At 44.1% G+C, this 13,596-nt stretch overlaps 1 protein-coding gene across 1 annotated transcript in view; it reads right to left on the bottom strand.

The window, feature by feature from the left end:
* LOC121284271 (claudin-10-like) overlaps positions 1 to 13,596 on the bottom strand; it is an 86,786-nt gene that overhangs the window by 42,409 nt on the left and 30,781 nt on the right. The window contains exon 2 of the mRNA XM_041199617.1: positions 5,696 to 5,857. Within this exon, the coding sequence (XP_041055551.1) occupies positions 5,696 to 5,857 (162 nt within the window). The remainder of the gene's footprint in view (positions 1 to 5,695; positions 5,858 to 13,596) is intronic.

Here is a 13,596-nt window from a genome sequence, read left to right on the forward strand (position 1 = left end):
TAGTAGAAAGAGGGTTGAGGTCCTGCATCAATAATTCAGGGGGTTAGGCAGTAAACTAAAAAGCAGGACCTCTCGGGTTGTAATCTCTGGATTATTCCCAGTGCAATTTGCTAGCGAGCTCAGGAATAGGAGAATAACACAAATTAATACGTGGCTTAAGAGTTGGTGCAGGAGGGAGGGTTTTAGATTCCTGGATCACTGGGACCGTTTCTGCGGAAGGTGGGACCCATACAAGCGGGACGGTTTACATCTGAACCAGAGCGGGACTAACTTCCTTGTGGGCAGGTTTGTGAGTGCTGTTGGGAGGATTTTAAGCTAATTTGGCAGGGAGAGGGCACACAGAATGTTGGCAGAATAGGGACACATCATAATACAGTAAAACAATCAAGTCAGAGGGAGTATAGCTGCATTTGGTTTCAAGGGAGTAAGGCAAGGCTGGACAGCCTCTACCTTAATGCCAGGAATATTACAGGTAAAATGGATGAGTTAAGGGTGAGGATTGACATGTGGAATTGTGATATAGTAGCCATCAGAAAGACTTGGTTGAGGGAGGGGCAGGATTGGTCGCTCAACATTCCGGGATATAGAATCTGCAGGCGAGACAGGGGAGGGGGTAAAAGAGGAGGAGGCATTGCATTATTAGTTAAGGAGTCAGTTACTGCAGAAAGGGGAGATGATATCTCGGAGGGGACATCGAATGAAGCTTTGTGGGTAGAGTTTAGGAATAAAAAAGGGGCAACCATGTTGTTAGGTGTTTATTCTAGACCCTCAGATAGTCAGCGGGAAATTAAGGAGCAAATATGTGCACAATTTACGGAGGTGTATAAAAACAATAATAGGGTAATTATATTACGTGATTTCGACTTTCCCAACATTAATGATTAAGTGTTAAGTGCATGGATTGAAATGTGTCAATATGTAGAGGGTCCAACTGGACCTAATTCTGGGGAAGTCGGACAGGTGGCTGAGGCGGTGGTGGGGGAGAATTTTAGTGATAGCAACCACAACATGGTACAATTTAAACTTGTTATGGACAAAGAAATAGACAAGTTGCAAAAATATAAGGCAGGATCTGGCCAAGGTAGACTGGGAACAGGTACTTCTGGGGAAATCTAGAGGGGAGCAGTGGTTGGGGGGTGGGGGGGGGTTCAAAAAAGAAATGGGGAGGGTACAGGCTCAACATGTTCCCTCTAGCGTGATAGGAAGGAGTAACAAGCCCAGAGAACCATGGATGACCAGAGATATTCAGGTCACGATGAGAAGGAAAAGAGAGGCATTTAGCAGGTACAAGGGAAGCAAATCAGCAGAGGCATTAGTGGAGTACAGAAAGTGCAGGGTGGAGCTTAAGAAAGCAATTAGGAGACGAAGAAGAGATATGAGAAAGCTCTGGCTGGTGAAAGTAGGGAAAATCCCAAGATATTCTATAAGTATATCAATGGGAAGAGGATAACCAGGGAAAGTGTAGGGCCCATTAGGGACCAAGGCAATCTATGGGTGGAGCCAGAGGACATCAGTGGAGTGTTGAACAAATACTTCACATCCGTCTTCACCCAAGAGAATGAGGATGAAGGTGTGGAACTCGGGGAGAGAGACTGTGAGGTTCTTCAGCAAATTGATATAGGGAGTGACAAGGTATTGGAGGTGTTGGCGGGCTTAAAAGTGGACAAATCTCCAGGTCCGGATGATTTGTGTCCCAGACTGCTGAGGGAGGCAAGGGAGGAGGTCACAGGGGCTCTGACACAAATTTTTAATTCCTCTCTGGCCATGGGGGAGGTGCCAGAGGACTGGAGAGAAGCTAATGCGGTTCCACTATTTAAGAAGGGTTGTAGAGATAAGCCAGTGTACTACAGGCCAGTTAGTCTCATGTCAATGGTAGGGAAACTATTGGAGAAAATTCTGAAGGAGAGAATCTATCTCTACTTGGAGAGGCAAGGTTTGATCAGGGATAGTCAGCATGGCTTTGTCAGAGGGAGGACATGCCTAACAAATTTGATTGAATTTTTTGAGGAGATGACCAGGTGTGTTGATGAGGGTAGTGCAGTTGATGTAGTTTATATGGATTTCAGCAAAGCCTTTGATAAGGTCCCACATGGGAGACTTATAAAGAAGGCAAATGCACAGGGGATACAGGGTAATTTGATAAGGTGGGTTCAAAATTGGCTTACTTGTAGGAGACAGAAGGTGATGACAGAAGGCTGCTTTAGTGACTGGAAGCCCATGTCCAGTGGCATACCACAGGGATCTGTGCTGGGTCCCTATTATTTGTCATTTATATAAACGACATAGATGACTACGTGGGGGGTAGGATTAGTAAGTTTGTGGATGACACAAAGATTGGCCGGCTGGTAACATTGTGTTTGAGTGTCTAGGCTACAGGAAGATACAGATGGGATGGTCAAATGGGCAGATAAGTGGCAGATGAAATTTAACCCTGAAAAATGTGAGGTGATACACTTTGGAAAGGAGTAATTTGACAAGGAAGTATTCAATGAACGGCATGACACTCGGAATTTCTGAGGAACAAAGGGACCTTGGTGTGTGTGTCCATGGATCTCTGAAGGCAGAGTGGCATGTTAGTGGGGTGGTGAAAAAGGGACACTTGCCTTTATCAATCGAGGCATAGATTACAAAAGTAGAGATGTCATATTGGAGTAGTATAGAACCTTGGTGAGGCCACAACTGGAGTACTGTGTGCAGTTCTGGTCACCACATTGTAGGAAGGATGTGATTGCACTGGAGGGTGTGCAGAGGAGATTCACCAGGACGTTGCCTGGGATGAAACATTTAAGTTATGAGGAGAGGTTGGATAGACTTGGGTTGTTTTTGTTGGAGCAGAGAAGACTGAGGGGCGACCTGATCGAGGTGCACAAGATTATGAGGGGCATGGCGAGATTGGATAGGGAGCAGCTGTTCCCCTTAGTTGAAGGGTCAGTCACGAGGGGACACAAGTTCAAGCTGAGGGGCAGGAGGTTTACGAGGGATGTGAGGAAAAACTTCCTGGGAGGGTGGTGGAGGCGGGTTGCCTCTCATCCTTAAAAAGTACCTGGATGAGCACTTGGCACGTCATAACATTCAAGGCTATGGGCCAGGTGCTGGTAAATGCGTTTAAGTAGGTAAGGTCAGATGTTTCTCACGTGTTGATGCAGACTCGATGGTCCAAAGGGCCTCTTCTGCACTGTGATTCTGTGATTCTGTGACCATGGCTGAGGGTGGCTTGTTTGTTCTGCATGTGTATGTTTAAGAAAACTGTCATGAGTGTTTGTTTGGACATTCAAATTTATATACAAGGCCCTTAGTTCCTGCTGATGACCTGGCAGATTTTGCACCTAGGTGTCGAGTATGGATGTACCAGGCGAGGCTGGTCCTGCTGATCCATTTGTGTGGAGGTAGCTGAAGGTTTGTTGGATTAAAGCCTCCCAGGTGTCCCTGACTCCTTGGTGTAGGGCAGCCGCGCACACTGCATCGATGTCTTCATTGTCACTGCATCCGCCCTTTCCAGTGCAAGATTGTGCAGAGCGCAGCATGTAGCCACTACCACCGAGACACGATCTGGGGGGTACTGGAGTGCGCCTCCTGAGCAGTCCAGGCATCAGAAGCGTATCTTGAGAAGACCGATGGTTCTCTCCACCACAGCCCTTGTGGAGACGTGGCTCCTATTGTAGTTCTTGGATGGCGGAGAGGTGTCATGAGCCACCTTCTGAGGGGATAGCCCTTGTCACTCAGCAGTCATCCATCCAGCTGAGCCAGAGCACTGAAGAGCCCTGGCACCTGGGAGTATCTGAGGATGTAGGCGTCGTGGGAGCCGTCTGGGTACCATGCACAAACTTGTAGAATCAGCATCTTGCGCTCACACACTACCTGCACATTCATGAGTGGAAGCCCTTCCTGTTGACAAAGGCACCGGGCTCACCTGCTGGAGCCTTGATGACCACATGTGTGCAGCCTATTGCACCCTAGACATGGTGGAAGTCAGCAATGGCCGCGAAGCTTCTGGCTCACTGTGTCTGGCTTGCCTGGTCCCAACAGAAGTGGATGAAGGTCAATGCACGCCTGATCAGAGCATCTGTGACTTGCTTGACACAGGTGTGTACAGCTGATTGGGAGATACCGCAAAGATCACCCACTGAGCCCTGGAAAGAGACAGAGGCATAGAAGTTAAGGGCAGCAGTGGCCTTCAGAGCCACTGGCATATGGTGTCCACCCACACAGTTAGGGGAGTTCTCAGGGCCAATCATTTGACAGATATAGTTGACTGTCTCCCTTGACAGTCGGAGCCTCCTTCGGCACTGCACCTCAGACATATTGAGGTAACTGCTTCGCTGCCTGTATACCCTGGCAGCAGGATAGTGACATCTTCTGTGGCCCCTTCCACCTTGGACTACCTCTTAGCCCTGCGCCCCTTGTGCCTGCACCTGTCCTCCCAAAGGTGGCTTCCCTGGAGGCTGAATGTGCACTCCTGGCCTCCTCGCCCTCCCTTCCTCCTCAGAGGACATGTCTCGAATGGACATGTCAGACCCCATACCCATGCTAAGGGGAGGCTTCCTGAGAGCTACAGGCCTGCAAAAGATTCCTGACTGCAGAGTGCTGACCTGAAGGTTAAAAGTACACAAAAAGCTGCTGGAATGTGTTGTGAACTACTGCAGATCACACAGGAAAGTTTAAAATACTTTCTCCAATAAATGTTCCACAAAACAGACTGAGTTCTCTTATTCCGCCCATGGATGAGGTTCATAGAAAAGTCTTACCTGCCTGCCCCTTGTGCCCATGCGCCGACCCAAAAATTGCATGGGCACCTAAAAATCAGCGTCGATTGAAGACTAAAGGGCCTTAACTGGCCCCTTAATTAATGGCGGGCACGCGTCGGACTTCATTGTGTGCCCACCCAGTGAAATATCGCAGTGACGTCGGGATGCTCGCCTGATGTCACTGCGCATCATTTTACACACTGACGTGTGGGGCACACCCCCCGCATGTCAAACTGAAATTTCTGCCCTATAACATAATCATTGATTGTTATAAAAACCCGTCTGGTTCACTAATGTCCTTTCCGGAAGGAAATCTGCCATCCTCACCTGGTATGGTGGCCTACCTGTGACTCCAGATCCACATTGACTCTTGCCTGCCCTCTAAAATGGCCTAGCAAGCCACTCAGTTCAAGGGCAATTAGGGCTGGGCAATAAATGCTGGCCTTGCCAGTGATGCCCACATCCCAAAAATGAATAAAACTTAGAAGTGTGATGGGTTTTATGCCATTGATAGAGGGAGGGGGAGGAAGAACAAATGGGAAGGTATGGGATAGGACAGAGGATGGGAGAGATTAAATAACAAAGATGTCTTGAAACGAAAAACAAAAGGTGTGGTAATGGTTTTAATGAAGAAACAAAGCATTTGTCCAGAGTGACTGTGAATGTCAGAATAATGAACAGCTCTGTCCAAAAGCAAAAACATGAAAAACAAGATTCAGACCGGCACATTACAAAAATACATCAGACTGGGGGACAGAGTTCATGGTCTAAAATTGTTAAACTCAGTCTTGAGTCTGGGAGGCTGCAAAGTGCCTAATCAAAAGATGAGGTACTATTCCTCAAGCTTATGTTGAGCTTCACTGGAACACTGCAGCAGAATGGGAACAGAAATATGAGTGTGAATCTCAGTCTTAGTAAGGAAGGGAATACTTTATTATGAATGATCTTACCAGCGAGTGTGTACATTACTCCAGCACAAAAAGCAACTTTCGCTTTACTCCTTTCTGAGCCTCCGATGTTGGTACATTCCATCCCCATCAGTGCAAATATGGAACCAAAAAATCCCAGACAGATAGAAATAATCATGAGGGCTCTGGAGACCTGGATATAAGCTAAATTGCAAGAGTATCAAACAATATGTAAGAATTTCTTTTAAGGATTTAGTTGTGAATTTCAGCTCCTTATTAACATAGTAAAAGATAAGTCCTATTCTACATGAGCAGTGTATGTGAATAATAAATATCTGTGCATCAGTATAAAACTTTAACTTATTTGTTGACTAAAGTCCATTTCATGAACAGGAGCAAAGGTCCTACATTTTGGCATTGGATCATGGCATCCTATTTTTCTTAAGGACTATTTCACATGTCAATAAAACTGAGATTGATAATTGGTCAGAATGGGTGTTGGGCAAGAAAAGCACACTCCTTGGCACCAGAAGTTGATGACCCAGGCAGAGAGTGAAGACCAGAGGGGGGAGCCCCAGAGTTGAGGACACTCTCTTCTCACAAGGAACAGGCAGCAAAGCTGGTTGTACAGGATAGGAATTGTTTCTGTGTGGAAGGCGAGATTGGCCTCTCCCAATAAGCCAGTGAGGGTACATCCAGTATACATCAACCACATATGGACAATGACTGTGAGTGACCTATAATGTTGGAGCTTGCCAAGTCAATCACTCATTATCTCTTCTCTCTATTCCAGCTACCAGCAAGAAAATTGTATCTCGTTGCTCAATACCAGGTCTTGTTTCGATTGCTCTTTGGTTGGCTCCATAATGTGCTGTTCTAAAAAACTATCCCAAAACATTCTATGAACTCCTCATCTACGCTATCTTTTCCCAACTGATGTTTCCAGTCTATATGTAGATTAAAATCCCCCATGATTATTGCTGCACATTTCTGATGAGCTCCAATTATCTATTCTTTTATTCTCTGTCCGACTGTGTAGTTACAATTAGGGGGCCTGTACACCACTGCCATTAGTGACTTCTTGCCTTTAACATTCCTCATCTCAACCCAAACCGCTTCAACATCCTAGTTTCCCTCTCTAATGTGCTAATACCATCATTAATTAACAGAGCCGTCCCTCCACCTTTTCCTATGTTCCTGTCCTTCCTAAATGTTACATACCCTTCAATATTCAGGTCCCAATCTATGTCATCATGCAGCCATGTCTCTGTAATGACTATAAGATATAAGATATTTATTATAAGATATTTATTTCTATTTGCGCTATCAGTTCATCTGTTTTGTTTTGAATGCTTCGTGCGTGTAGATACAGAGCCTTTAGTTTTGTCCCTTTATTATTTTTGTAGCACCTTGCCTTTATCTACTGATTTACTTAGATTTGTCCTCCCTATCCTTCCTGTCACAGCCTGTTATAATTTCTCATATTAATACCTGTTTCTCTTGCCTTGTCTCTATTCTTTGGTTTATCACATCTTCCCAAATTTAGTCCCTTGCCTCCACTATTCAGTTTAAAACCCTCTCTACTTCCCCATTGGGTGGCTCACGAGGCCACCAGCCCCAGCACGGTTCAGGTGTAGACCATTCCAACAGTACAGGTTCCACTTTCCCCAATACTACTGCCAGTTCCCCACAAACCAGAACCCACTTCTCCCACACCAGTCGTTGAGCCATACATTCTTTTCTATAATCTTATTTATCCCATGCCAATTTACACGTGGCTCAGGTAATAATCCTGAAATGATTACCTTTGAGGTTCTGCTTTTTAATTTGGTGCCTAGCTCCTCATACTGACTATGCAGAGCCTACTTCCTCATCCTGTCTATGCCGTTGGTACCTGCATGGACCACAACCTCTGGATCCTCCCCCTCCCACTGCAAGTTCCTCTCCAGCCCTGAGCAAAAGTCTCAAGCCCTGGCACCAGGTAAGCAACAAAGCTATCTGGATTCTTGCTCTTTACTACAGAGAACAGTGTCAATCCCCCTTACTATACTGTCCCCCACTACCACTACATTCCTCTTTGCTCCTTCCACTTGGATGGCTTCCTGTACCACTGTGCCATGGTCAGTTTGCTTGTCCACCCTGCAGCTCCCACACTCATCCAAACAAGCTGAGAGAACCTCAGACCTGTTGGACAATTGCAGATGCTCACTCTCCTGTTCTCTGGGTCCTCCTTACCTGCCTCACTCACAGACACACCCTCCTGCCCCTGATTACTGACCAAATCAGAAGACCCTATCCTAACTGGTGTAACTGCCTCCTGGTATAAAGCATCCAGGTAACTTTCCCCCTCCCTGATGTGTCACAGAGTTTGCAGCTCAGCCTCTAACTCAATGACTCTGAACCAAAGTTCTTCAAGCTGCAAACACTTACTGCAAACTTGTTTGCCCTGGATCACAATGTTAACCAGAAGCTCCCACATGCTGCAGTCTTGACACATCACCTGTCCCGCCATCCTTAATGTGTTTTAAATAATTACTTAATTATATTAATCACTTATTTATGTTGCTTTCTTATATATTCTATTAACTTTATCACCAAATTGTGTACTATTTTGAACCTTAGGGATAGAAGAGAACATACCTACTTACCAGATACTCACCAAACTCCTTTCCCTGTAGTAGAGCAAAAAACAATTTCTATGGGGTGAGAAAGATAGAAAGAGGAAAAAAATAACTCCTTCTCCCCCTTCACCAAAATCTAAGTCTTCACACAGTTAGTCAGCTGCACTCATTTGTAAAGGTTACACTAAAGAACCTTGAATTTATAGTCAGCTGAACTGGGGCTACAGTAACCAAATTCAACCAGTTGGCTAGTTAACTACTCAGCTCCTACAGCTGAGAGTGAGTTTACCCTGTCTAAACTGCAAGAAAGAAAGAACTTAGCCTGCCTACACAGTACTTTCCAGTTACTGGTAATTAAAGAGTAGATTTGATTTTAAGAGTAAAATCTAAGTACAAAATTAACGTTTAAAACTCCCCTCTCTCCCCTCTCACCAAACTCCACGTCTTCACTCAGTTTGTCAGCTTCACTCCTTATTTAGGCTTGATGTCAAGTTTTGCTTAACATTCTGATGAAAAACCTTAGGACTTTTTTTACTATGTTAAAGGCACTATGTCAAAGCAAACCGTCATTGTTATAAGCTTACTTCGGGATTTTGCCTTGCCATTGCATATGTACAGGCATCATACAGACCCACATGATGCAATTTCAACATGACTATTTAAAAACCCAGATTACAGGTGCAGTGAAGGAGGAGTTTTGTAGTTTGTTGCATCAGTTTGGAAAGAATACATGAACAGGAATAGAAGGAAGAAGCAAAGGATTAGACCAGATTTGATACGACATTCCTCAGTGTAATGCTGGGTAAAGTAAGGGACATAAAGGAGGTCCTCTTTGCCAGCAATGAGATAAAGAAACCATTAACCATCACAAAGGAGGTGTGGCTAGAGGTGATCCAAGAAGCAAGTATTATAAGCGTGATTATGAGGACATGAGTCTAGTGCAGGAAGCATTTCAATAACCTAACCAAGGTTGAGAAAACCAAGTCATTCTGTATTGCACCCCATCGCTCTTTGTGTTGTCAAGTACAATTCATTCACATTATTTTCACACCCAATTCTTTTGTTTCAGTGCGCACACTCATTCCTCACTTCATCACTGTCACTCACCCCAATCAACATGTAATTTTACACCACTTCAGGCAGCTCCCCATCATCACTGATGCTCTTTTCAGCTGTCTAGGCCTCAAGCTCTGGAATTCTCTCACTAAACATCTTCACCTCTACTCTCTCCTTCAAACCTACCTCTTTGATTCAGTTTTTGATCATCAGTCCTAATATATCCCTATGTTGGTTTGTGTCATGTTTTTCTTGACAGCCCCCACCCTAATTCTTATATCTTCAAATTGCACTGTTGGCATGTTCCTCAACTGCAGATCAGTACCACTTGTGATGGATCTGCTTGATTGTTTGGTGGCACAATTAATCTCTCAGACCCACATCTCTCACAAGACAATGTCATCTTCACTTGATGTTATGACACAGCAGTTTGTAAAGGTTGGGTTATTTAAAATCCCAGAGGGAAACTTTAAACGACTGTCATAACCTATATTTTCAACTGGTATGCTTTGAGTTGCAGCTCTAAATTCAGGAATAAGACCACCAGTTCTCGAGAGATTTTTATATCAAACTAAATGAAACATTTATTAAGTTACAACAAATTAAACACATACACGTGACTACAAATTACTACGATCAATTTTTAACAAATTCCCAAATTAATCTCCAACAAGGCAACAATAACCAATGGACTTAACCAAACACCAGGCAAAGTATTTTGACCTTATGAATTCCCTTTTAAATTCCCTTTTAAAACAGTGAGAGGAGAGCCAGGCTTTTCACGGTTTAAAACGGCGAAAGGAGAGCCTGGATTTTCACAGTTTAAAACAGCAAGAGGAGAGCCGGGGCTTTCGCAGTTTAAAACAGTGAGAGAAGAGCTGGGACTCTCACAGTTTAAAACAACGAGAGGAGATCTGGGATTTTCATAGTTTAAAACAATGAGAGGAGAGCCTGGATTTTTACAGTTTAAAACAGTGAGAGGAGAGCCAGGAGCACATGGAAAGCGGATCTGCATGAGAAGGACAATGGCAGCGGGAGATAAAAACCGGTGGCAGAGAGCCCCTTCAACTTAATTCTACCTGTCAGAGCCAGAGTATGACTTCACAGGAAAACAGGTGAAAATAGGTGATTGATGAGCATCTCTTCCGTGTGTCTTTTGATTGGCCAAGTGGTTTAAATCAGGAGACGTTATTACAGCTGAAGAGTACAGTTAAGAAATTCACTTTTAAAATATTTAACATCCAAATTAATTAATTAAATAGAATAGAGATGGCTGGGCAGGTGATGTGTTGCAGCTGTAGTATGTGGGTGCTGGTGGACGTCGGTGCGATCCACAGTGACCACATCTGCAGCAAGTGTTGACTGCTTGAGGAACTTTGGCTCAGAGTTGATGAGCTGGAGTCCAAGCTGTGGACACTGCAACACATCAGGGTGGGGGAGAGTTACCTGAACACTGTGTTTCAGGGGGCAGTCACACCCCTTAGATGAATTACATCAAATTTTGTCCGTGGTTAGGGACAGAATGGTGTGACTGCGAGCGAGGCAGGTATGGGGATCCAGAATTTAGCTTTGGAGGAGCCACAGCCAGTGCCCTTGTCCAATAGGTACGAGGTTCTTGCTCCCGGTGTGGACGAGGGCACAGACTGCAGGGAGGATGAGCGAACTGACAACAGCACTGTGGAACCGAGCACCATTCAAGTGGGGGAGAAAATAGAAACGTAGTAGTAATAGGGGATAGCATAATTAGGGGAATAGACACTGTTCTCTGCAGCAAGGACAGAGTCCTGAAGGCTGTGTTGCCTACCTGATGCCAAGTTTAAGGACATCTCTTCTGGGCTGGTGAGGAACTTGAAGGGGGAGGGGGAGGATCCAGTTGTTGTGGTCCACATAGGTACCAACAGCATAGGTAGGACTAGGAAAGAGGTTTTGCTGAGGGACTACGAGCAGCTCGGGGCTAAATTAAAAAGCAGAACTACAAAGGTAATAATCTCTGGATTACTACCTAAGCCACATGCAAATTGGCGTAGAGTAAATAAGGTAGAGAGGTAAATGCGAGACTTAAACTTTAGTCCGAGAGAAATGGGTTCCGATTCTTGGGGCACTGTTACCAGTACTGGGGAAAGAGAGAACTGTTCCATTGGGACGGGCTTCATTTGAACCAAGCTGGGACCAGTGTCCTGGTGAATCATATAACTAGGGTTGTAGAAAGCGTTTTAAACTAATTAGTGCGGGGGAGGGTTCAATTGAAGGGAATTTTAAAAAATCAAAAATAATCGAGAGAGCAGAGGTGGAGGGTAGTGACGAGGCAAACAATAAAGTGTGACAGGAAGGAGCAGAAAATATAGGCAGAAGAGTGCAGCAGAAATTAGAACCAGAATGAGTACTAATGGTAAAAAGTAAAAGCTTAAGGCTCTTTATCTGAATGCATGCAGCACTTGTAACAAGATAGATGAGTTGATGGCACAAATAGAAATAAACGGATATGACTTGATAGCTATGACAGTGGTTGCAGGGTGACCAAGACTGGGAACTCAATATTCGAAGGTATTCAATGTTCTAGAAAAATAGGCAAAATGGAAAATGAGGTGGGGTAGCTTTGTTAATAAAGGAAGGTATCATGCAGTGGTGAGTAGTAATATAGGTGCAACAGATCGTGATATGGAATCAGTTTGGGTGGAAATAAGGAATAGCAATGGGAAGAAGTCATGGGTTGAAGTCGTCTATGGGCCCCCAAATAGTTGCCTCATTGTAGGACAAAGCATAAATTGGGAAATAATGGAGGCATGTAAGGAAGGTCGTATAATTGTCATGGTTGATTTTAATCTGCATATTGACTAGGGAAACCAGATTGACTGGGGTAACATGGAAGATAAATTTGTTGAGTGCATCAGGGATTGTTTCTTAGAGCAAAATGTTGCAGAACCTACCCAGGAACAGGCTATTTTTGAATGTGTAATAAGGTAGAATTAATAAGAGATCTCATAGTTAAGGATCCTCTGGGGGGTTGCAACATGGTAGAATTTCAAATTCAGTTTGAGGATGAGCAACTCGAATCTCAAAAATATGTCCTCAACTTAAATAAGGGCAATTGCAGAGGTATGAAGAAAGAGTTGCCTAAAGTGGGCTGGGAAAATAGACTAAGGGGAAGGTCAGTGGATGAGCAGTGGCAGACATTTAAGCAGATATTTCATAACGCTCAACAAAAATTTATCCTGGTCAAAAAGAAGGACTTGATAAGGAAGATGAACAAAGGTGGTCAAGGAGAGTATCCAATCAAAAACAAAGCAGCGAAAACTAGTGTTAGGCCAGAGGATTGAGAATTTTTTAGGAGCCAGGAGCAGATGACTTAAAAGTTAATAAAGAGGGAGAAAATTGATTATGAAAGTAAATTAGCGAGAAATGTGAAAACAAACAACAAGAACTTCTACGGTTATATAAAAAGAGAGTAGCTAAAGTGAGCGTGGGACCCTTGGAGGATGCAACTGGAGAATTGATAACGGGGAACAGGGAAATGGCAGATAATTTAAATGAATATTTTGCATCGGTCTTCACGATGGCGGACACTATGCCAAAGATATCATATAAGCAAGGAGCTAATGGGATGAAAGATCTTGTAACAGTCCCTATCATGAGGGACAAACCATTTGAGAAAATAATGGGACTAAAGGCAGACAAGTCGCCAGGAGCTGATGGCCTGCATCCAAGGGTTTTAAAGGAAGTGGCTGCAGAGATAATGGAGGCATTGATTGAAATATTCCAGAACACACTGGATTCTGGGAGGGTCCCAGTGGATTGGAAAACCTCTAAAGTGATGCCCCTGTTCAAGAAGGGAAGGAGACAAAAAGCAGGAAGCTATAGGCCAGTCTGCCTAACATCTGCCATTGGGAAAATGCTAGGGCCCATTATTAAGGAAGAAATTACAGGACATTTAGAAAAGCTTAACACAATCAAACAGAGTCAACATGGTTTTGTGAAAGAGAAATCGTGTTTGACAAATTTGTAGAGTCTTTGAGGATATAACAAGCAGAGTTGATAAAGGAGAACCATTAGATGTAGTGTATTTGGATTTCCAGAAGGCTTTTGATAAGGCGCCACATAAAGGTTATTGCACAAGATAAGAGCTCACCGTATTGGGGGTAATGTATTAGCATGTATTGAGGATTGGTTAACAGAAGACAGAGTCAGGATTAATGGGTCTTTTTCAGGGTGGAAAGACGTAACTAGTGGAGTGCCACAAGGATCAGCCCTACAGCCTCAATTATTTAC

Source organism: Carcharodon carcharias, chromosome 11 (genome assembly GCF_017639515.1).
Source record: "Carcharodon carcharias isolate sCarCar2 chromosome 11, sCarCar2.pri, whole genome shotgun sequence".
NCBI lineage: Eukaryota > Metazoa > Chordata > Chondrichthyes > Lamniformes > Lamnidae > Carcharodon > Carcharodon carcharias.